General features: G+C 37.9%; 1 protein-coding gene across 8 annotated transcripts in view; it reads right to left on the reverse strand.

Annotated features, from left to right (window-relative positions):
- Positions 1-24,545, reverse strand: part of GRM5 (glutamate metabotropic receptor 5) — a 246,884-nt gene that overhangs the window by 123,572 nt on the left and 98,767 nt on the right. For all 8 annotated transcript variants that reach the window (XM_019286772.3, XM_019286771.3, XM_019286774.3 and 5 more), the window contains one exon: positions 12,685-12,934. In XM_019286772.3, coding sequence (XP_019142317.3) covers positions 12,685-12,934 — 250 coding nt within the window. The remainder of the gene's footprint in view (positions 1-12,684; positions 12,935-24,545) is intronic.

Below are 24,545 nucleotides of genomic sequence, written 5' to 3' on the forward strand. Positions count from 1 at the left end.
ACACTAAATCACTAGAAGTGTCAGGATACAATATCCTCAGACAGAATCAATGGAGCTGAAATCAAGGCCAGGAAACTAATTTCTTCCTTGAAATTCTCCACAAATAACTGTTTTAAGCTTTTGAAGTTTGTACCCTCCATGATAGTCCCATCTGGGAATTCCCAAAATTGGAAGGATTTTCAGACACTTGCTTTGTCAGAGTCAGGGGAAGCATTCATTGTATTTGGCAGGTTCAGCTGTCCCTTGGCACATCTAACTGATAGCTCCTTTTTAAGGTAAAAGGGGGCAGAAGATGTTGGAACCTGCCTCTGAGCACAAAGAGAAGGTACAGAGGAATGCGGGAATGTGAATTCACTATGCCATTTCTGGAAAAAAAGGATTCAAGGTGAAGAATTTTCTTTCCTGAACATGAATAAGTTCTTACCGTTGAGTAGGTTCCCACCATAGACCTAGCCCTCTTTCAAAGAGCAGGTGCCTATTAAACCTGTTCCTGACCTGGCATCTGTCCACCCACTTGAAGAATAATGACATCTCTGTTTTCCCAAAAAGCCAATATTGCCATCTGAGAGAGGGATACATTAATGAAGGCTTTATCTTCCCTTATTCTCAGCACACAATGGATGTTTGGATGAATTCACTCCAAATCCCCAGCAGAGGACAATTTTCCTTATCTTGGCCTGAATAACTCTGTGCACAATACCTACAACTTGTTACTGATTATTTAAGTGAGCTCAGACCAGTTTAACACTGGCCTTACTTAAGATGAATCTTGTGCTTCTCCATCAGTGCTATAAAATGGTCAGCTAAAAACCTATTTAAATTAGGAACGAAATTATGATATAAAACCATTGCTACTTATTTTGAAGAGTAATTATCTCCTTTTCTTTTATATGTATGACTCAAGGTTCAGACAACACCCATCTCAGGGAATCAAAGAGTGTATAACCTGAGCTCAGGATGGGCATCACTCTTAGAGAAACGTAGCTGTCACTGCCTGCTCTAAGAAAGCCTCAGATAAAAACCATTTCCTTGCCTGGGATCTATGTTCTGACCCTGAGCACTGCAGAAGGAAGATATTTGTTTTCAGCTGGTCAGTTAGAAACACCTCGATTGCATTCCTGTGAGTAGGAATTTCTGCACCTCCCAACCAAATTATTGCAGTTGAACAAAATGCAGGCTCTGTGGCACCTGTGCTATTTCTCTGTTGTAGTTCTCAGGGTGCTCCTTTGGCCCTATTGTTTTCAGCTGGGAGAGGGGAGTTAAGGCTTTGTTGGAGTATGAATCATTTACTATTCTAGTTACAAGAGCACAACTAGAATGAAATAACAAACTGCCATAGAGCTTCTGGCTGACAGTAGGTGAAACTGGCATATTAAGTCCAATGTAGTACAAAATAAGGGGAGACATGATTAGAAAATACTAATTACCTTTACCCAACCCTTGTACTGGGAGATTCCCCATGACAAGGACTTATGGAGCAGCAAGAAGTAATTAGATTTCTGACAGAGCAATTGCTGCACAAGTAATTAATCTGTCTATTTTCTTATTGCTAGATAATATCAGTTATATATCTTATAATAAAAAGAAAAAAAAATGCACATAAAGTTTCTCAAAAATACAGCTAAGAGATGACAGCTTCAGGAGCAGTTCTGTCTTTGATTTTTCTTTTTAAAGACCAAAACCAATTGTGCATTCATTAATGTCTTTCTCTGAAGGCTATTGCAAGTAATGAGCTATCAACAAAACCAGGCAAACAACCTGCAGTTGTCATTGTGGTTTCCTGACATTCCTGTCTATGCAAGAGTTTCTAGCTATTTGTATAAATATCTGGTGTCAAATCAAGCAACTAAATAACACATTTTTGTATATTTTTGCTTAAAGCCCCATAAAATCTCTATTCCGTGTAAAACTAACAATAGCCCTTCTATTTTGTGACAGTCATCCTCCTCAACATATTGCTGATTTGACATGACATTATAATATAGTTTTCATCATGTCTGAAATGCTCAGATGAAATCAGATCTTGAGTGGCTAACATGCAATATTTTTACTCAGGTAGCATCCAGGTGATGCACATTTGGCAGGAAAAGTGAACAGATTTAACCAAGGTCTGAAACCTTTGAACACAGGAAGATTTTCAGAAATTATTAAAACAGAAATGTATTTAACTTTGTTTTAACTCCTAGGATACAAGAAATAATGTTCCATTTTGTATGCATTGGTAGAACTATATTAAAAATCACATAATCATATAATTAGCCAATCATTTTTCAAAAGAGTCAGCATGCAAGATTAACACTGATTTGTGCATATCAGCACTTCAAGACACAGAATGCTTAACAACATACCAGTTAAAATGTATTAAATCACCATGTTTTATAACTATATATTTTCCCCCAGGATAGAGATGATTTGCTCATTATAATTCAGTCTTCACCTCCTTCATAGTCAGTAATCAACATGAATAAAGGTTGAACAGTATGACCCCCTAGCAAATATAGACTTTATTTTATTAACTTTAACTTCCTAATTAAAATACCGTTCCTTTAATCAATTCTGTTATTACATATTTCTAATATGAAAAGGCTCAACCAAATTCAGTTTGGGCCTTATTCCTTGAAATAAGGCTTTTTTATCTGGTCTTTTTGAAAGTAGTAGTATATTCTTGTCATGATTTTTAATGTCTTTTCAAGGCAGGAGTGGACTAAATTCCACCAGAATGAGGTTTAGTGAGTTTCGGTGCTTCATTCACCTTGTCAGTTGCCTTCAGCCTTAAGCTCTGGAGAGACAATGGCTTCACTAGAAACTATCAGTTCAGCCATAGTGAGGGAGAAATGTGCTGCTGTGTGTGCTTTGTCACTTTAATAGAGTGATAGAAAAATGAATTACACCACAAGTTTACAAGTCAGAAGTTTTCATTACTCTAAGTAATACTCTTCCATAACCACTCACCAGTGTTAGCGAGATGGGTTCATCTGTATAAATCTCTGTTTTGTGGGTAATGTTTTTATGTTTAGATCTTCCAGGTGTTTTAAGTACAACTAAATCATCTCACGTGTGAAGTTGCAGAAAGAATCTGCCTGCCTTTCAGAGTCCCACAGTTCCCGAATCAAAAAATGGAACACATGAAAGGAGTTGTGAAGCTGGGACAACTGGGCAATTACTATCCAAGTGGTCCAGCATATCTTCCCCTTTATCAACTACACACTTTTCAATGATTTACCTACACAAAGGATCTCTGTAACTAAGAAACTAAGACATGGACAGAATTGAGGGCAGATTTGCTAGGAGACTGTTCCTGCAGCCCATGATCTGGAAGAGATGCTCTATGTCAGGACAGAGTTACTCGGAGCTACAAACCCTTGGGTCTTTCCCTTTCACAAATACCTTCTCTATATACAGACGTGTGTGTGGTTTGTGTGTGTTCAGCGAGTAACTAGTCCTGGGTGTAGACTCTGGGATGATGCAGATAAATCAGAAAAAGAGAGAATTAAAAAGAAATCACAGAAAATATCGTACCCACTTGTTACAGAGAAGGACAGCAGAAAGGAAACAGATCTTAAGTGTTAATCAGTACCTTACAGCAAACCTCTATCTGTCACAGTGTTCATTCTGAAGGACCAGAAACAAGATTGGGGTTTTTTTAATAAAGACCCCTTCAGGTTCACTTAACTTCATTAATCAAAATTCTGTAGCTTTTCTAAAGATCGGAAAATCTCAAGCATAATGCTAATTTTCATCCTGTTCCAACTACCTTTAAGTTTTTCTATGAATACATACTGGATCACATTTTTAGTCTTAGTATTAATGTTTTAAAAGTTACATTTTACCATGTAGTCTACAGCAAATTGTGGAATAAAAATGCTGGGGTTTAAGATTTTAATTTATTTTTACCTCTTGAATTTATGTTTTTGAGAAGAAAGCATCTAATCTTTTCTCAGACTTGAATAGAAAATGTCTTCATTGTTCCAAGGGTATTTTTGATTCCTTTTCTTAGAATTGGAAGAGTCTTTTTCATTCTCAAAATAGGCTCGCATCAGAAAATTCTCTGTGATCACTGCCTATCACTCTCAGAAGATATATTTGAAGAGAACAGTCTTAAGTCAGCCACCCATAGGCTTCTCCCATTCTGAATTTTAATAAGCTGTGGAATACAGTAGAGCTTCTAATTCGAATATAAAATCAGAAATGTACATCTCTTGTGTGAGAACAGAGAGGCACCCACAAATGAACACAGTTTCCCAGCAAAGCCTCTGACTTGCTTTCAAGAACTGCAAGCACAGGTCTGTTGGCAATATGGAGTTATTTTTGAGATTGCCACACTGTCTATTTTTCAGCAGTGTAGGTCATCTCATGAATTTGTCATTTTGCAATGAAAATAAACCTTATATAATTCTTCAGGATTGTTTGACGTCTCTTTTTCTGTACTTTGCCTCGTGCCTCATTTCCACCAGGATAATAGAGATCTCATGTTATTCCAAAGTGTAAAACGTTTTCTGTTCATACTGAAAGTTGTCAAAGCAGAACGAGGGCAAGCATAAGCCTTCAAATATAGAAACTGTAGTCTTAGAAACGGTTTCCTTTGTTCCCATGTGTAGGACAAGGAGTAATGGGCTTAAAAGAATTGTAGGTTCAACATTAGGAAGAGTATAAGGAGTAGTTAAGCATAGAAAGCAGTTGCCTGAGAGGGCTGTGTAATTTTTATCTTTGAAAGATTTTAAGCAGATCTATCCAAAGATGGATCAAGCATGAATGGGTAGAGGTGAACCAGTGCAGAAGTAAAAGACTTGAAGGATATCCTGAGCCACTGTCTTTTTCTACAGTGATGAGGCACAGCTCTACTCAAATATATTAACTAACAAAGCTATCTTCCTTTGGCTGTTAATGTCAGTTGTAGGTGTGAAAGAGCAGATCCTTCAGGAAGTAAATAATTTAATTGGACACACATGATTTGTCATGTCACAAAAAGGTTAGAGGCAAGGGATGCCATCCAGAGGGAATTTGTCAGATTTGAGAGATGGACCCGTGTGAACCTCATGAAGATAAACAAGGCCAAGTGCAAGGGGCAATCCCAAGCACAAGCACAGGATGGGCAAAGAATGGATTGAGAGTAGCCCTGAGGAGAAGGACTTGAGGTTTTTGGTGGGTGAGAAGCTCAACATGACCCAACAACGTGAACTCCCAAACTTATCTTGGGCTGCATCAAAAGAAGCATGGTGAGGATGCATGAAAAATCTTATTGAGGGAAGTGATTCTCCCCCTCTACTCTGCTCTCATCTGCAAGCCCTGGAGTGTGGCTTGCAGCTCTGGGATCCCAACATAAGAAGGTTGGGGACCTGTTAGAGGGAGTCCTGAGGAGGGCCACAAAGAGGACCACAAGGGCTTTCATTACAAAGAAACCACAAATTCTCCAGGAGAACTTTGCTTGGTGTCACTTTTTGCCATTCATTTGCTGCAGACCACTCCCAGAAACAACACACTGGTTTGGTGGAGCTTTGATCTGATTGAATAGAGTATTTTCTAACGTTACATTTTCAGATGTGTAGGAGGTGTGCTTATGTGCCAATACATGGAAATTCTTCATTGTTTGCTTGATGCCATGGTAGACATCCACCCCCACACCTCCACCACCACTCCCCACCCCAAGAAATACATATCATTCCTGAAAGAGCAAAATGAAGACGTCCTTCCAAAGAGGTGTAGAGCTTACTCCCATCCCCCACTACCTGATCTGTATTAGTAACTGTGAAATTGGACTGCAAGATGCAATATTTATTAGAAACAGGTCAGATAGATGTCAAGAAAAAAAAGCCAAATGGATTTTAAAGGCATACAAGAAAGTTTAAAAAGTCAGGCAGATTGATTTGCTCTCAGTGTATATGTTTAATATGTTTGCCTCACTTGTCTCCCTGAAATCCTCAAGCATAGCTTGTAGAGTCTGAACCATGGAAAGGAAATTATGCTTTTCACTCACTGCACAAACAGCCTCAATCAACACTTCACTGCTTCCATCTGCAGCAGGACACCACTGCTATTGCTCACCCTGAGGGTCTCTGAGCCATGAGGCTGCCTCAAACGGAGACCACAGAGCTCCTGTTCAAAATCAAGTGATTTTTTACCCTCTAGTTTGCTTTATTTCTAAAGACTCTGGACACAGGAGGGAAGAAAACTTTTCACTTCCCTCATCTCTTTTACAGCTCCAGAAAGCAAACTTTTGTTTTGCTGTTAAGTTCTTGGTTTTCCAGGTATCAATGAAGATTCTGACTTAATGCTGGTATTTACAGAGCATTTAATTACTACATATGCAATGATACCTGCTTTCTTGGGTTACACATTGATGCCTGAACAAGAGAACAGAGATAAATAAATGAGTGGGCAGCAGACAGTTTTCTTATAGGAAACAGCATTCAGGTGAGGCTGCACCAGACTCCTGGCTACTGTGGATTGAAGAAATAGGATCAGACTATTCATACATGTTAGGGTTGCACTATTGTACTCCAAAAGTACCTTTTCACCTGCTTATTTTGTCCCTGGAGGAGAGATCTGCACATTTATCTTGCATCTATCTTCCACAGTTTTGTCAAATGTTAGACAGTAAGAACTATTCTAGATAGAAGAATTTTGTCTGATTAATACTTCCCTGAAGCAGCACAAATAACCAAAAATTAATTTAGAGCACATTTCAGTTCTACAAAATTTCATATCCTAATTTTTTTACAAGAAATTCTTTACCAGCTGGACTTGTACAACGATAGAAAAAGGTGTGTTAACCCACACCACACAGCGTACTTTCAGGAAGGAAATCACTACATCCTCTGCAGTTAGATTTTTCTTCATCCAACAGACACTTTTTAAAATCTCACAAAAGATTTCTTATTAAACTTTTGAGAAGAACTCATTTCCCTCAGATCATCTATCTTGCTTTAATTTTCCTTCAGCTATAGTTGCCCTTTTTATTTGCTAACCAGCTTTTCTTCATATATATTGCTGAGTTTCCTATCAGCTGAATTACTTTTGGGACCCCCAGGAACAAATGCTTCTCCATATTTATTCTCCCTCCTTATCCTCATCTCTACTACTTACCTTCTACTTAGCTCATTTGCTGCAACATCTCATAGAATCAATAACAATTTCCTCCAATCCATCTCCTCAGGAGGCAGGCAGGTATCTTATTAGAAGAAGTGATTTGTGATGGAGAATGTCTGTGTTGTTCTGAGAAGAATGGGCACAGCTTCATTGGTCCTTCTTCCCTCTTGCAGAGCCTCACTTCAATTTCGTGTGATCATCACACTGCTAGAAGTGGTGTCCTGCCCTTAGCCACCTTCATCTGGGCATGCTCTGCAGCCATGGCATGCTTCAGAGGAACAGCCTGAGGCAGCCCAATGGACAGACTTTCACATATCACAGAGCAGAGTGAATCCTGAAAATGCAGGATGTGGTTCTTCATTTTTGCAAGGACATTACAGCATGTAGTCATCAAGTCCTGACTGTACTTCAAAAAAGATGGAAACTCTGTGGGATGCCCTGCGGCTCTGGACGTCCCATTCCTTTGCATTCCTTTGCTATAGATACTGCAGCCAATTAATGGTTTTATATTATTTCTGTGAATCCTTGCTCAGTTAAGTATCTAAGAGTCATGTAGAGATTAAATCAGACTGATAAATTTTGGCCACATTTCTTCAGCTGGACAGCTGAAAATCAGAATCAGTACTACAGCCTAGGGACATCTTTCCATCTCTGATAAATGTTTTTCTTCATTGTGTATAATTTTATCATTTAGTACAACAGAAAGTCTGGATAATCTTAATTAAATCTTTTTTTAAATCAGATATGAAAGTGAATACAGTAGTAAATCTGACACACCATATGCATACATGAACATATGAAGCAAATGGAAGTGCCAATAATTTCCTGAAGATGAGTACTGCTTGCAGGATGTTTTTTGGAAGCTGGAGACATTTAGCAAGCCTTTTTTATCTCTGTATACCTCTGCTTTCCCTTTAGAATCACAGAATCATTAAGGTTGAAAAAGACCTTAAGGATTATCGAGTCCAACTGTTCACCACTAAACCATTATCCCCAAGTGCCACATGCACACACATTTTGAACACTTCTAGAGATGGTGATTTCACCACTTCCCTGGGCAGGGAATTGTTCCAATGCTTGACCATTCCAATGCCCTTGTCCTTTCCCTTCTCTTCCTGTTTAGGTAGAAAAAACTGTCTTGCAGTTGGAATCACAAATTCTTTGCAAAATTTCTGTCTTTTGCTCTTTAAGTTTGTACAATAACTGTTTTGTAATAAGAAACAAATCAACCAGAAGAAGTTCTCTTGTCTAGAGGTAAAAGACATATAGTGACTACATCCATGAATCTTAATGTTCTTCTACCCCAAAACAGAGTCTCAACTGCTGCTTGGTAACAATCCCCAACTGCTGTCACCAGCACCATGCCGAGTCCCATCCCAAAAGTGTTAGTTGATGTAAGATAAATTAATTCCAGCAAGCAAAAAGAGAATATAGTTATTCAGTGCTGTCATTGTGTTTTCTGAACCCATTTTATTTAGGACAGTAATATCCAATACTCATAATTCTTGTTGCAGCTACTAGTTTCTATTTTGTTATGAAGAATCGTGTGACCTAGCACTAAGATACTTAGTCATTCTGAGAGATGTTTTGGAATCCCTGCAGATGAAAGGCATCAAATAAAATTATCCTTGTAGAGAGTTAACACAGACATTTTGTCCAAAGACCAGAAACTAAGAGTCAAGAGGAGCAGGATGAAGGTGAGGATATCACAAGAAAGAAACTTTCAGCTATTGGGTCTGAATATTACAGAAAATGAGGAAAAGCTGAAAGTCATATACAACCAAACTGGTTATATCTACACAATTAATAGTTACTTATGGAACCTGTTTCATAACAGATATAAAGTTATTCTGCTATGTGAATGTATTATTTATTCTCGAATAAATTTGTCTGCAAGGGTATCTCCTGGCATATGACCTGTGGATGACAGAAGCAGTGAGGACAAACAGGTGAAGCCTGGTGTCCATATCTCAATTAAGTTGAATAATGGTAAACTTAAAATAACATTTTTTTTCACACTTGAAAGTCAGGACACTCACCTTTATATTTGAGGTTTAAGTCCAATTTTTCAAGATGCATGAGGTAAATATTTGGTGGGCATTTAAAATGTTTTCCATGAATCAAAAAGCTCTGGAATGTTACAATCATTAATGACACGCCACCTTTCATATCTGTCACAGGCAAGCAATGCAATTTCAGAAACTGCATAGTAGGTCAAGAGTGGAGCGTTTATTGAAAGATATCTTCTTTCTCCCCTTGGGGCTGTAAAAGGTAATTTATCTGCTATGCACTCTCCTTGGCCAATCCATTTTCTGTTTATCTGAGCATAAAACAGATGCTGTGAGAAATCCATAGCTTCAAAAAATCCCAATATTTTGCAAGGCTTAAGATTGAAAATATCACAGATGAATCCAAATTAAAAATGGAACAAAAAGGAAAGCTAAGAGGAAGTGGAAATGTTGATTTATTGTGGTTTCCCATAAAGCTACTGGGTGGCTTTGTGACTTTAGTTCTTTCCGCGCATTTGGAAAAGAAACAAAATAATTCTCCACTTAACAAGACGGAAGCATTTGTGGAGAAACAAAAAAGTATTCATTAGTAGATGGAGTTTTTCTTGTGAGCCCATTGCATTTCAGTGACAGGCACTCTCACGACACTTGGAATGTCCTTTTATAACCTTCTCAGTTGAATGGGCAGCCCAGAGCAACTTCAGGATCAGACAATGAATGAAAGTATAAATCTTATCCTAGTCCATTTTCCTGCATAGCCTTGCAAGAAAAATTAATTTCATGAGCCTTCTTAAATTTCAGATGTAGCTCTTTCCCCTTAGAGCACTCTGAACCATCTGTTCTTCTCAAAATCTTGCCTACTGTCTTTTCCCCCTATAAATGAGGTACAAAAAGGTCCCCAATATAATCTGCTTGTATAAGATCTGGGAAAATAGAGCTTCAAATCCCTACAGGAACTCAGGTAATCACTGGACAATGATATTATTGTCTTACACCCCATCTACATCAAGAAGCTTTCTTGCAAGTTCCCTGCTTCTTCTTTAGCTTTTTTTTCTTTTCCCTCTGCTGCAAAGCCTAGAGATAGCCCATATTGGAAGGAGAACATTTTTGTAAGAATGAACATTTTTGTGGGACATTGTCACTCCACAACTTCCCACACCCTACACATGATTCTTGCTGTGTGGCAGAAACATAAAAAACTGCTCTATAAACTAAGGGCAGCTCAAAGCCTAACAAAAGTCCTCAGTGGGTAAAACTAGCTAGTTAGTTTGGTTTTTTATTTTTCCCTGTCTTATAGCTAATTTTGATAACAAATTGGAAACAAATCTATTGAAAAATATGGGATGCCTCAAGATCCTTGGGATCTCTGAAGTGCAGAGCCATATGGAGAGAGACTATATCTCTCCAGCTGTCCTTGTCTGATGTAGTATTTAGTGGATGGGGACATCCACTATGTCTGAGTAGCCACTTCTCAGCCATTACCTTGGGATCTCTGATAATAAATAAAAAGAATAGAAAAAATTCCTACACTTTTCTTTTTCTTTCTTTGTAAACACTTCCAGTTCGTGTTACATTTTTCACAATTAAATTGTGTAGTTCTGCCACAGGCATGGATACACGCCAAATGGTCAGGTAGAATTAAGGATTTTTGTTTCAATTTGAAAGACTTTACAGTTTAGGCTTCTAAGAGAAGCTATCACTTTCAATTTACTCAATGGAAGTCATATACTAAATAACAACTTTCTTATAATTACTCATAATAATTCCCACTGCAGCTAGAAACCGGTATTTTTCACAAAGAAACAAAATAAAACAAACAAAACAAACAAAAACCCCAAGCAAAGCCTCAAAGGCTGTTCTCTCTAGACTCTGGTTTTTTTGAAAGAGCTAATCTGAATTGCTCCACTCCTATTCACAGTCAGCAGTTCCTGAAGTCTTTATTCATAAAAGCATCCAGAGGGCTAAATTTAGCACTGTTGTACGTAAATCCCAAACAAAATCATTTATAGTTTGGAGTCTGGAGTAGTTAAGGGCCAACATATTTTCTGAAAACAATGCTTACTGGCTTCTAAATTTGGATACTGCTGCAGATAGTTGACACTTTTTTTTCTGGGGACAGAAGAAGATAGCAAACATCCTATGGGACCAGACTCAGCTAGAGATAGTGGAGGTGGCATTTGTTCCAATCTACTCTGAACAACTGAAAAGTTGGCTTTTCCACCAAAGCTAGTGATCAAGAGAGCCTGTACAAGCTCCTTTCTAGAACATAATTTCTCTGAGCTACTTGAAACACATTACAAACAAGGGTCCTAAGAAGGTCCTATTTTGCTCGATTAACTGTAGAGAGAATCCTGATGGCTACATGGAAGTGCATAAATGTTTAGGTGAATCTCACCTTGAGGATTGTGCTCCATTTAGGTGTCAGTCCAGAAATGGACCAAGCTAGTCCATGGAAGACCCTACAGATGAAATGTATGTGAAAAGAAGGGTGGAGACAGTTGCCATATATCAGAGAAAGAATTAAGGAATTGCCATCTCTAAATGCCAAAATGCAGGCTGATGCCACAGAGTAAGGACAGAGGCAAGAGTCACTGTTTTTGCCTGTTTATTTTCCCCTTTGCCCAAGGGGGAAGAGCAGCTGTATGCAACAGGGCAGACTGGGAACAGAGGTTGGTGTCCTCCCAGTTGGACAGACAGTCTCCCAGCTGTCCAAGGCAGTCCTTCAAAGTTTCCCTGCAGGTCCCACCATGACTTCTGGTTTCACTGACACCATTTTACTTGTGCTCCTGTAGGGATCATGCTTGGGGCAACACCAGGTCATCCTTCTAATAATGCACTGGAAAGGCAGTGAATCACATTAGTTGACTCCTGGTATACTTCATTTTGTGCTCAATACATCATTTTTCCTGTCTTGTTTAGGAGTCACTTGTTGAATAAGGGGAAAATGCAAAGATCCCTTCGGGTTCACATGAATAATTTACTTCTCTGCTTATGAGCCCAGGATCTTTTCCTTCTGGGTGAACACACATTAAGTGAGTTTTCTTTTCTTCTTTTGGTAGTTAGGAAAAAACACTGATATCATTCAGCTAAGAGAAAGGATTACCTATATATTGCCCTTAGGAGAGTATGCACATCAGCACATTGGCTCAGGAAGAAAAGGTGATAGCTAGCAAACTTTGTTTTAGGAAGTTCTATTTCAGGTACACCCAGAGGTCATATCAGCAATTCTTAACACAGAATTACTGGAATGAAACACAGCTTCAGGCTGTATATGTACACAATGCATTTTAAACTGCAGTGAACAAAGCAGGTGATATAGACCAAAGATTTGTGCCCCAGCTTTCTCTTCCACAATGCTGCTAAGACTGGCCAAGCAGACTTGTGTTTGCCTGGCATGTCATGAGAATGATGTATGTCTTTGTAGCGTTGTTACTGCTGCGACACAGCTGACATTTCTTCCTATCTTTTAGATACGTACAGGTATAGGAAAGGCCATGAGTCTGTGTTTTATGTATACTTGACTGGACTGTCTTCCTATTTCTGCCCTGCTGACTAAAACAGCTGGCTATAACTGCACAGTATTACTCACCTGCCTAGCAGCAGAAACTCTCCAGCGAGTCCCAGGCGCCTCATAGCCATCAAGAGGCCTCTCACAGTCATGCCTTCACAGAAGCAGGCAACCACTCTTGCCTTGGGCAGGTGGCTCCGAAGCTTTCGCAGCAGCTTGTCAAAGCTCTGCTCGCCAGCATTGCTGTAGATCTTGTAGGAGTGTGCAATGCAGATCCCTTCCTTGGCAGCCATATCTTTGAAAGCTTCCATTCCACTTTCACCATAGTTTCCTAAAAGTAAACAGAAACACAAATGCATATATTAAAATCTGCAGTGACTTTTCTTCTTTGGAAACATCAGACATCTTAAAGAGTATGTTACATATCTGCACAGAGATCACTGTACCAGTCTTAACAATATCACTTTAACCTTTTAATTAATCCATTTTTCAAGACAAGATCAACAAATTTTCCTAGAAAATTCACTTCTCTTCAAGTGCCTGCATCTCTGCTGAAGCCAAAGGCTTCAGCAGTTGTGTACCTCACTACCTGTGAGGATCTGGTCCAAAATATGTACAACAATGTATATACAAATGGTAGTCTCTTCTGATTCCCTTAAACTGACTAAATGTGATCAAATGCTCTGTGATTTATTTCGGTAAGTTAAAAAATGTATGTTGAGAATTAATTTTTAAGTGTAGTATTTTAAATATATGCAAAACCAAAAATCTCATAACATCACCTAATTCATAATGCAATCTGGAAAGCAACATTTTTTTTAGTTAGAGTGAAAGGTAAAACTAATTTTGTTGAAAGAAAAATTTCTACTGGAGAGTGAATGATAAAACTGAGGATTAGCATTACATGGATCACAAGACCACAGATGAACTGAATGTGCTTCAGTGTTTTTTCTTTTTTTCTTTATTTGTTTGGTTGGTTTTGTTGGGGTTTTTTTTGGTGTGGTTTTGTTTTGTTTTGTTTGGGTTTCCATAGGGGATTTTTTGTTTGTTTGCTTGCTTTGGTTTTGTTTGTTTGCTTGTTTCTTTTTGTTTGTTTTGAATTTAATTTCTACCAGTAGGAAGAACTTCATATTTTCTTTCAATCTCTTCTTTGTCTATGGGAATAAATTGGTAATAGATATTAACAGACAGACACATTTTTTTCCTTTATTCTGTCTCACCACAGAAACTTTCTTCACTGCCAGGCCTACCTAAAAGTTGCAGTGCTAAAACAGTGGATATACTGATACCACTGACAGTCATCCTGACCAGGATTGTGTGTCTGGTTGCCTGTGCTCCTCCATCTGGCTGTTGAAGTCTGTTTCATGTCTCATTTAAATAAGAAGGCCTCTGAGGCAGGAAATCTTTCAAAAAAATGTCTTAAACCCTCAGTAATATTCCACAGAAATAAAATCGGTTAATTAATTAATAAGACGTGAGTGTTAAAGTGATGATGTTGCAAGAAAATGCTTATCCTTCACAAATTTGTTAGCTTGCAAATGGAAGAATCTGTAAGAAAAATTCTTTCTCTTACCAGCAGAATTGCAAGTGCATAGGAGCATTGACAGTGAAAATGTATGTGAAGCAGTGAGAATCAGACACAGATTTGGACTGTCACCTGGATTTTTTGACTTAGGACATAGGAGCCATGAAGCATTCCGCTTGCCCACCTGGGGAGTCATCCCTATCACTCTGGTGCAACAGCTCAGAGGCTTTGTTACACTCAGCACTGAATATGAATGTAAAAACAGTCCTCAGTTTTAGGATCTTACCATCCAAATGGTTAAAGGACACAAAGAACAGAAGACAGGAAATAACATTATCTTCCTTTTGCATCAGGAATGAATCACCGAGACCTTGAGACCACTAAATTTCCAAATTGCACCCAACCAAAATGGCAACCTGAATGCAGGTGTCTCCACCTAAACAAACTTTCATTTTCGTCCTTGCTGTGATTAGGCCTGATGGAAACCACATTACTGTGCAAATTGTGCCTGGACAAAATGTCATTTGAGTTTTAAACTCAGTTGTTGCAGTGCTTCCTGGGAGAAGTAAATCAGGTGTCCAGTGCTTCCCCCTGTGTCATGCCCTTAGGGCAAACTGTGTTTCCTGTGGTACATGAGCATCAAGTGATTTCCATGGGATGCTGAAACAGTTCAGCTAGAGGTCAAAACCATGGTGTCTCATGAAATATGTATTATAGCTGCCAAAGTCAGTCTGAAGGAAAAACGTGTGTCAGTCATATTTAACTCCCAGCAGACCCTGAAGACTGCAAAAATAAAATTAGGCTGTTTGACATGAAATACACTACTTTGTCTAAAATTATTCTTATTTAGGTCATTCTGGATCAACATTAAATGTTCTGTTTCACTTTTTCTAACAGAAAATTAACAGGACATAGAAGCATTGTCAATCTTTGCCACAGAACATGAACGTTTGAGGAAAAACTGTATATCTCAATGTGCTGATTTTGGTTGTGGTAGAGTCAATTTTCTTCACAGTGGTTAGTACAGTGTTATGTTTTGGATTTGTGCTGAACATGGGGTTGATAATATAGAGGTGTTTTTGTTATTGCTGAGCAGGGCTTACACAGAGCCAAGGCCTTTTCTACTTTTCATGCTGTCACACTAGTGAGGAAGTTGGGGGTGCCTGGGAGGCTGGGAGGACACACAGCTGGGACAGGTGACCCCAGCTGACCAAAGGGATATTCCCGACCATGTGACTTCATGCTCAGTAAATAAAGTGCAGGGAAGAAGGAGAAAGGGAGGGATGTTTGGAGTGATGGAGTTTGTCTTCCCAAATCACCATTACATGTGATGGGTCCCTGGTCTCCTGGAAATGGCTGAACACCTGCCAGCTCATAGGAAAGTGACTTAATTCCTTGTTTTCTTTGCTTGTGTGCATGGCTATTTTCTTTACCTATTAAACTGTCTTTATCTTAAACCATGGGTTCTTTAGCTTATACCTTTCTGATTCTCTACCTGATCCTGCTAGTGGGGGAGTGAGTGAGCAGCTGCCTGGTGTTTCGCTGCTGGCTGGTGTTAAATTATGATACCCAAAGAGATTGAAATTCTGAAGATGTCATCCTCTGTCAAAAAACTCTCAGTGGAAAATTCCCAGACAGGTCCAGCTGACTTACAGAACTGCATATCTTCTATGTTCCAAATACTGCAGTATTTGTTTGAAAGTGGTATAAGCATACAAACTGTTATCCTGAGGCTTGCTATAAACCTGAGATTAGGTTTAATTACGGTACTAAAAAAATAGCAGGTCTTTCAGTGAGCATGAAGTGCATTAGTAACTCTTTTCCAATCAAATAAAGTCTGCTCTAGCACAAACACCATGGTTTCATCAAGCATCAAGACAGGGAGATTTTATGAAACCATATAGAAAGTTATGTGTCATCCAAAATCATAGGAAACATGTTAAACTACCAGGGGTACTTAGGAAAACGTTAGGTTCTTTGCAAGAAAATTCATCCTGGCAGTCCAAATCCGAGAGTCACTGAGGTCTCCAACTGGGAAAACTACAGCTCTATGACATGAGCTCAAGGGAGATTTGATGAAAACAGAAAGCAGCTTTGCTTCAAGACACTCATAAAAATACACCAGTGGTGCTCTTGCCTTGCTGATTAAACTCTATGCAATTAATTATTCATAGTGAATTCTCCTGTTGTGCAAGTGGTTTGATGAGGGATGTATATCTAGTACGAGCCATACTGTGGGGATAATGAACACTCCTTGATGGAAAACAAAAATCTTTTCTGTTAAATTTCTTTGCATCACAAATTAAGAAACATTTCCTCTGGGCTCTTTCTTTCTGAATAAAACATGTATGTGCATAAACATATACATGTGGCATTGAAGGAATGAGAGCGAGAAAGCAGGTAAAGTACATTCTGTCATTTCCTTGAGGATGAGATGTGAGGTTCACAGTGGAAGAAGATCTACAGCTTTCTGAATGGAACTGGCCTCCTCAGGGACATGATTCTTTGGTATACCTATAGCAGTACTACCAAAACTGCCACAGCAAGTTTCCAGCAACAGGGTAGTTCACACTGTCCAGCAAGGTTTATGACACAGGAAGAAGGATATAGGGACTTCAAGATTTGCTCAAATGGATGGACAATGGTGATGTCTTATGCAGTTGGTAGTTTCACTTCCAAGTGAAAATTAATTCAGAACTAAGCTGGAAACAAACCAACATTCTTCTGTGAGTCCCCTATGATGAAAGTTGCCTACATCCATGAATTTACCCATGTATCTATTTTTTTTCCACTTCTAAATTTAAAGAAAATTCCAAAGGAAATGTTAAAAATAAGGGAGGGATTTATTTATTCTTGCTTGCCTCATTCCAGTTCAGCAGAAAAGACTCCGCAAACAACACAAGCTGGAGCTCAAGTACGGTCAATTTAAATTCAGCTCCCCTTGCCCCACCAAACTCCATCTCCATTTCAGTATTTGGAAACTGGCACCTTTATATTGCAACTGGTTCTGCTAGAGGAGGTATCACAGTTTTTTAGTGGATGTTCCTGTCCTCTTGAAACTTTGTCTGTGGTGCTGTAATCAGAGCTATTAGCAGTAGATGGTTTTCATAAATGTGTCCTCTTGGCAACAAGTGGCAGCTGAGTTCTTTTAAAATACCAGCCTGGATCCTGCATGTTGCCTACCTGAAAGTCTGGCCCTAAGCCCAGACAAAAGCTACTCCCATATGTCTCTTCATGTTGTTTTTTTTTTTCTTAAAACCAATGATGTCATCATGCAAAAGACTTATCCCCGCTTCAGAGTTGGAATTTTGTTCAAAACTCAAGCATATGCGTCCCCACCTACAGTCTAACTATAACGATCTGTTGGTTCCACTTCCCATGAATCAGTACTAGAAACTACTAAGAAGCTTAAAAAGAACAGATTGTGCTTTTTTTCCAGATGAAGCTTAATATAGTAAAGCACATAATAATACTTCAATCTGGTAGAAAAGGGTCAGGCAAACTGCAGGTGGCTCTTGCTTCCCCTCCTGCCCAGCAACTGAGACAATTAAACTCCCTAACCACAAACCATTAAGATCTTATGTGCATTACACAACAAAACAACATTTTAATTCTTAAAATTAGCAAAATGTACTGACATCTGCCGTATCACGTTAGAAGTTATCAATAGGAGATCAAAAGTCTCTATTGCCAAATGGAAGAACAAACTATGTTTTCTCCTGCCCAGGAATTTTTGGGATGTCATGTATGCCTTTTTGAATAAAAGAGCTGTTTCCATCAATAGCTGTACATGCAAATTGTTATCAGATAGTTCTTTGGTTTTAGAGATTTTCAGTGACCATAGATGAGCATCAATCTTTAGGAGAGATTTAAGATGTAGGATTGCTTTTGGCAGGTCACAGTGAAAATTCACAAAGCAAAAGAAGAGGAGCCTTGAGTGAAACAGAAGAAATGCATTATGTCATTCATTAGGCTGGTAATAATCCTACCTGTCACAAACCATATCTATTTACGCAGAAATGCTCTCATTATTTTTCTAGGCAAGGAAGAGCAAATCAGAATAATATTCTATGCTGTATCTGAGCCACGGAAAAGAAGTCAAGTCAGGTTAAAATTTGCAGTATATGTTTTGCAAGAAGTAAAGGGAATACAGAGCTTCATCTTCCACTTCTTTCCATCTGCACCAAAAGGATGAACTTTGCCAGAAATATAAAAAGACAAGGTATAGCTTTGGTACAATTTTGAAAATGCATGTGGGAGTACTAGAGCATATTTATGAAAGGCAACACATTGGTTGATTAGCAAGATGATCTTCCTGAAAGTTGAGGATATGGGGGTGTTTCCCAAATGGAAATGTTAGAGGTGTCTTTGACTGTTACAATTCAAATTAATCATGGAAAAACACCAATAGGACCTGCTACTACCTACTAGATATTGTCCACATTTAACTCTTGTCACTATGAGTCTTTTAAAGTACCTCACTGTTAAGAATAGGGGCATAAACCAAGTCTTTCGAGCAGCTGGAGCAACCACATGCCACTGATATAACATGATCAAAATCACAGCCTTCTGTGTAGTTATGTCTGCAAATAGAACATGACAATAGAGTGTTATTTTATTCTAAAGGGTACAAACCAAATGAAATCAAAACACATATGCCTGAAATTCTGGAGTTGTCTATGTGTGTTAAAAAAAAAAAATAAAAAGAAAACCCAACTTCTTTACATCTCATCCAAATACTTTATTTAAATGATTTTTAAATGGGATTTACATTTCTATATTAAACATATATGTGTAAAACAATACAAATTTTTTTTAGAAGTTCATTATGAAAGCAACCCGTTAAAAACAACTTAAATGAGAATAGTTCCTCCAAATATACTCCACTTCAGTATTTCCAACCAGACTTTTTCCTTAATAATCACTAGTGGACTAGGCTGTTCCACTTCAATCATCTTGAGTACTAGATAGCAACTTCAGGACCTTTGGGTTCTTTCCTCATAAAATGTTAAATATGAAAGCCTGAATTTAATGGGAAGAAATGATAAACATGTATACACCTTTGTATGGACAGAAGGTTTCTCCAAAGAAATTGCTTCTCTAGTGAAGCAGACAGGCAATGTTGGCTGGGCTTGGAGAAACCTTCTCTCTGCCACGTTAAGCAAAGGAGTGGCACAGGGCAAAAATTCCCTCAGCGATTAAATTAAGAACGCTACCTACTCCATCCTTAAAACTGTTATACTTGCCTTCTGTAAGCACAGAAAGTCTCAAAGTGATTTGGAGGATGCAATCTAAAATCTGAGGCCTCATAGGGCGCATAACCACTGACGGCTGCAGTTAGGACTCTATCCTTAGCTCTCCATAGGATTGTGGAGAATCATGTACATCTTTTCTCAGATGTTAATCTTTTCTGTTCAAACTGAAAGCTCTTCAAACAGCATTTATCTACTGCCAAGTATCCATAAAACTCAGACCCCAAAGGGTTGCCTATGTCCCCAGTGGCTTGGTAAGTTCAGATACTACAATTCAAGATGCGTCAATATAAAGAAACATTAGTTACCATGATGTCATACGAGCTATGAAATTAATTCCATCTCCTGTGAAGAGTTTGGAGGTTATCAGTTTTCTACATTTGAAGACAGGGAATGTTTTCATAATCACAAAAATGTTTGCTAATCAAAGCCCCCCTGTCGGCATCTGTATTTCTTTTCCATGGCCTCCTTGTTTGGTACATCGTGTTACAGTATCCCCACTGCAAAACCCCCCCTTTCTTAAATCTTAAAATTCAATCTACTGAAATAATGTATAGAAATGATAATATTTGGTTTGATAATGACCATTTTATCATTTTAATATAAGATTCATATTACTTTCTGCAATGTAAAGTAAAATCAAACATGTATTTTGAATCAGGTAACTATTTTTATTTCTAAAATAAATATACAAAATATATTGACATTTAAAAATAAATTTAATATGTTTAATCAGGAAATTAATTAACTCTTTTCTGTGAGGTTTTTAAGTTTCAGCTACTAGGTATTTTTTGATTAGGAGTTCTCATCCAAAGGCATTTAGACCAGCTCTATTTGTAAGGTATTTTTTTAACTAACCAAATTTTAAATCATTTTAGAGATGTAACATATAATATACCCCAAACACAACTGTACTTAATTAATTTAAACAAATCTGTTTATTATCTCCTCATCTAAGAGAGCTCATAAGTATCAGTTTGATATCAAAGTCTCTTCTCTCTCATCTTCTCTGAGCTATTTTGAAATAATAAATTAAATTCTCAAGATAATGATGACCCAGTTTCACAGTTTAATGCACCACACTTTTATTTATTTTTAAATTATCACCTCATAACTTTAAAAGAGAAACTCATTTAAACATTGCTGTTATGTGAGCAAAGGGAACAGAGTGGAAACAGCCTTCTCTGTATGCTTCCTTTGATCCCTCCTGCTAACTGGAATGTCTGCAGCTTTGTGGCCCTTGTCCACGGAGCAATGTTTGAAGTCCTACATGATGCTAATGTCTACTAGAGGATTTTAAGTCTGACAGCTCTTGCAGAAACATGCTGCCATCTCTGACTGCTCTCCTTGTTTTCAGACTGGAGAGATTAAGATTTTTCTGCTCTTTCTGTTGGGGAAATAGTTCTTTCTATCTACCTGACTCTAAGACATTTCCATTAATAAAAGAACAGTTCCTAGTGGACCCCAGAGATGCTCAACTTTTCTTTCATTTTCCTTCAGGGTTATACTTTTCATTTTTTGTTTGGTTTTCAGATAGAAATGAGAACACCTGAGATTGACAGTATTGGGCTGCAGGCTGTTTCTTCCAGAAGACAAAGGCTAAGACAGAAAGGAGAGAGCTTTGCAGTGGGAACTCTTTGATCTATGATTCGTATCCTTCATTGTGGGTGAATTCCTCAGGAGTTCAGGTGCCTGGGGTTTATTCACTGGCATTTGGACCTGGTCCCAGTTCTGGTTTAGGCTATTAATTATTATATTTCTCAAAAGAGTTGGTCCGTTCTACAAATGAACAACATTACACTTCTGTAAATTCACAAACTGGAACATAACTTCATGTAATATTAATTCTTAACTCTGCTACGGTTTGTGTCTGGTCTTCTGAAATACACACAATGTCCTATTTTGCTGATGCAGTAGGTGAGCAATACCAGAAGTCATCCGCAAAAGGAAGCATAATTCAGGGATTATTAGATTTTGAAGGCCTTTAATTAATCTTGAGTTTTCTGCTAAGTGCCTTTCTCTCTGCCCTATGTCTTCATATGTGAAATGAAGGCAAACATTTCCCTGACAGCGGTGGTGCAAGAATAAACGTTATGGAAAACTTGGATAACTGCAGTAAAAGAGCACCGTTTACATTGGTCAGACTGAATGAAACATGACAGTTTTTCCTCACAAAAACTCACTTCTTCTTTGTTGTAATAATGATCACATCATGTTTTTTGCAGCAACAATCACTGTTTGTCTAACATTTGTTTACAAATCAACACCTGAAATTTTCCAAGAGTAGCTGAAGATGATGGCAAGGCTACTCCAAAGACTACACCTTATTTTGACTTTAAATGATCGTGCACATTCATATTCAGAACCTTCATTTGGTAAAAGAGTTAGTTTTGTGACTCTCTCAATATGAACTTGGAGAATGGAGAGGTCTACCAGGAATCCATAAATATTTAGTGTGGTAACTGGAAGGCAGGTCTGTTGATTGTACTTCCTGGGAGTGCTTGTCAAAAGAGTTTGAAGTGGGCAATATGAAATTTCTTGGGGTATATTTATAATTTGTAGAGTACACTGTATAGGATGAGAAGACCTATACTGTGGGGCCAGCTACTTTCTTGCAGATGTTCTCATTTTAGGAACATGTTGGGTAGTCATTGGCTCTTGGTGGATAACAAAGATTGAATCTTACAAAAATACTTCGAAATTGCATTTAAGATTGTTGGGGTAAAGGTGGCTGCAGATATCATTAGAACACCATGATCCTCAGCTTTGGGATGCAGAAACTGAAGAAAGAGAAAATAGAACAGGGTGGAAGGTAAGAATATGAACTTCTTGACTGTGTGGGTGACCGAGCTCTGGAACAGATTGCCCAGAGAGGGTGTGGAGCCTCCCTCACTGCAGATAGTCAAGAACCATCTGGACACAATCCTGTGCAGCGTGCTCTGGGATGGCCCTGCTTGAGCAGATTGGACCAGATGACCCTCCTGTGATCCCTTTCTACCTTACCCATCCTGTGATTCTGTGATTTGCTGAATTTCAGACTAAGCTGCCCTATAGCAAAGGCATAATTAGTTACTAAAAATTACATAATGATTTTTGTTTTAGAAGCTCCCAACAGGAGAGGATATTTCATGGCTACCTTGAACAATCACTGTGAAGCCAAACTAGTCTTTTCCTAAGTTTTCCATCCCTCATTCTTAACCTGTTTTTCTATATTCTCTTTGAATTTGACCTTATTAAATATTTTCTATCAAACATGAGAATAGCTTCTCAAATTGATATTTTCAGAAGCCCTCAGCAGTTTTTAAGACAACCACCACATGTCCACTTAATATTTTATTATTTTTTAAAGAATAGACAACTCCAGGATTCTAGTTTTCTTGGGAGTGATTGCAAATTAGTTTATGTTGTCCAGACAGGATAGTGTGCATTTCAAAATATGGTACTTTCTTATCTTGTACTTTGCCTGGGCAGAGTAGAATTGAAAGACTATTTCATGCCTCAAAAACTTTTTACCTCTTTGTATACTTTCAGTAGAATATTACCTTATTTAAAAGGTAATAATAATGGTAATAATAATAGTAATAATAATTAAGGATAAGGTAAGGATAGTAATATTACCTTATTTAAAAATGGAATGACACTGTTGACTGAAGTTTAACTTGTGATCCATTTTAATTATCTAGGTCTTGTTTTCTGCAGAACTGCTTCTCAGTCAATCATTCTTCATCCAGTATTTAAGCATTAGAATATTCTGTTCTAGGAGGAGTGTCATCCAACATGGTACTCTTTACAGATTTAATAACCATACGCTGTTTATCATAAATTCAAATCACTGTCAGAAATATAATTAAAAATGGAATCAAGGAAGTTCTGTAAGAAAGACATTGAGCTTATGTCTCCTGTTAGAAAGTGAGAAATACAGTTTGAACAATGATTTATGTTCTGTTTTGCACCTAACACAGCAAATTTAGATTCATATCTACTTAGTACATGGTTTTAAGACAAAGTAACTCATTCCACTCAAATGTTCTGAACTGGATACTAGGTTGGCTTGATACGCTTTATTTTTAAGAATACATTGTCCCTTCTTTATGACACTGGAAGGAAAGGACTCATTCCTTATAGAGAATTGTTTATTTTTTGCAGAAGTGAAATATGGTTGGCTGAGCTTTTCCTCAGTTTCTCTTTCAAGAAGAGGCAGATGAGTGTAACCTCATTTCAGTTTTTTGGAAGGTTATGCACCTTAGATAGGTTTTACCTAAGAAGGCACTAAAAACATAAGCAGTTATTCCAGAGTGCTGAGGTCCCCTGGAAGGACCCGGAGTAAAAGTCCTTGGGCCAAAGTGATCAGAGAACCTGAAGCTCTTTTTGACTTTTGCAACATGCTCAAGTTTGAATAAGATGGCCTCATGTGGTGTGCTAAACACTGTCATCCATCATATTAGCTTTCTCCTTAATGATCTGAAAAGGTATTTCAATGTTAATGAAATTTGCAAATGGCTCTTAACTGGACAATGCTGAGAATGCCAGCCAGGACACAGAAACATTGTAAAGTTGTCTAAAGATATTGTTGACTTGACTAGAAATTGGGCAAAAGAGACAGGTTCTCTTTGTCATAGTTAAACCAAAAATTCTGGAAAAATTAGCCAAAATATTCAAAATTATTCTGTAAAACAAAACATTCCTTTCTGTAATGCAAAACCAAAATATTTTAATGATTTGCAATGTTTGTAGTCTTTTTCTTTACAGGATTTCCATTTTCTAGGAATTAAAAAAAAAATTACTTTTCCTTCAGGGCTGCAATTTTAAAAAATCAGGATATTAGAAACTGTATTCCTAACAATCTCTGATGTTAATTTTTATCTCATTCCAGAACAAACATATACTTTTAAAGGGGTAGAAAAATAGTTAATATTACATTCCATTCAGAGATATCCACAAGGCATGACTAGGTCCAAAAGGCTGTGGCAGGAGACCTTCCCTGTGCAATTTTATAAATTAATCTGAAATCTAGACCTGAGCACACAGAAAGAAGAAGCAGGAAATAGACTGAGATGTCAAAAGACCTTTTTTCTCAGTCCATATTTAAAGCTGCCTCAGAGCTTCATTTTTATTTTTCCCTTTTCAAGGGACTTAGAAGTCTCTTGCAAACTTCATGGACCTGT

Source organism: Corvus cornix, chromosome 1 (genome assembly GCF_000738735.6).
Source record: "Corvus cornix cornix isolate S_Up_H32 chromosome 1, ASM73873v5, whole genome shotgun sequence".
In the NCBI taxonomy this organism is placed as follows: Eukaryota; Metazoa; Chordata; class Aves; order Passeriformes; family Corvidae; genus Corvus; species Corvus cornix.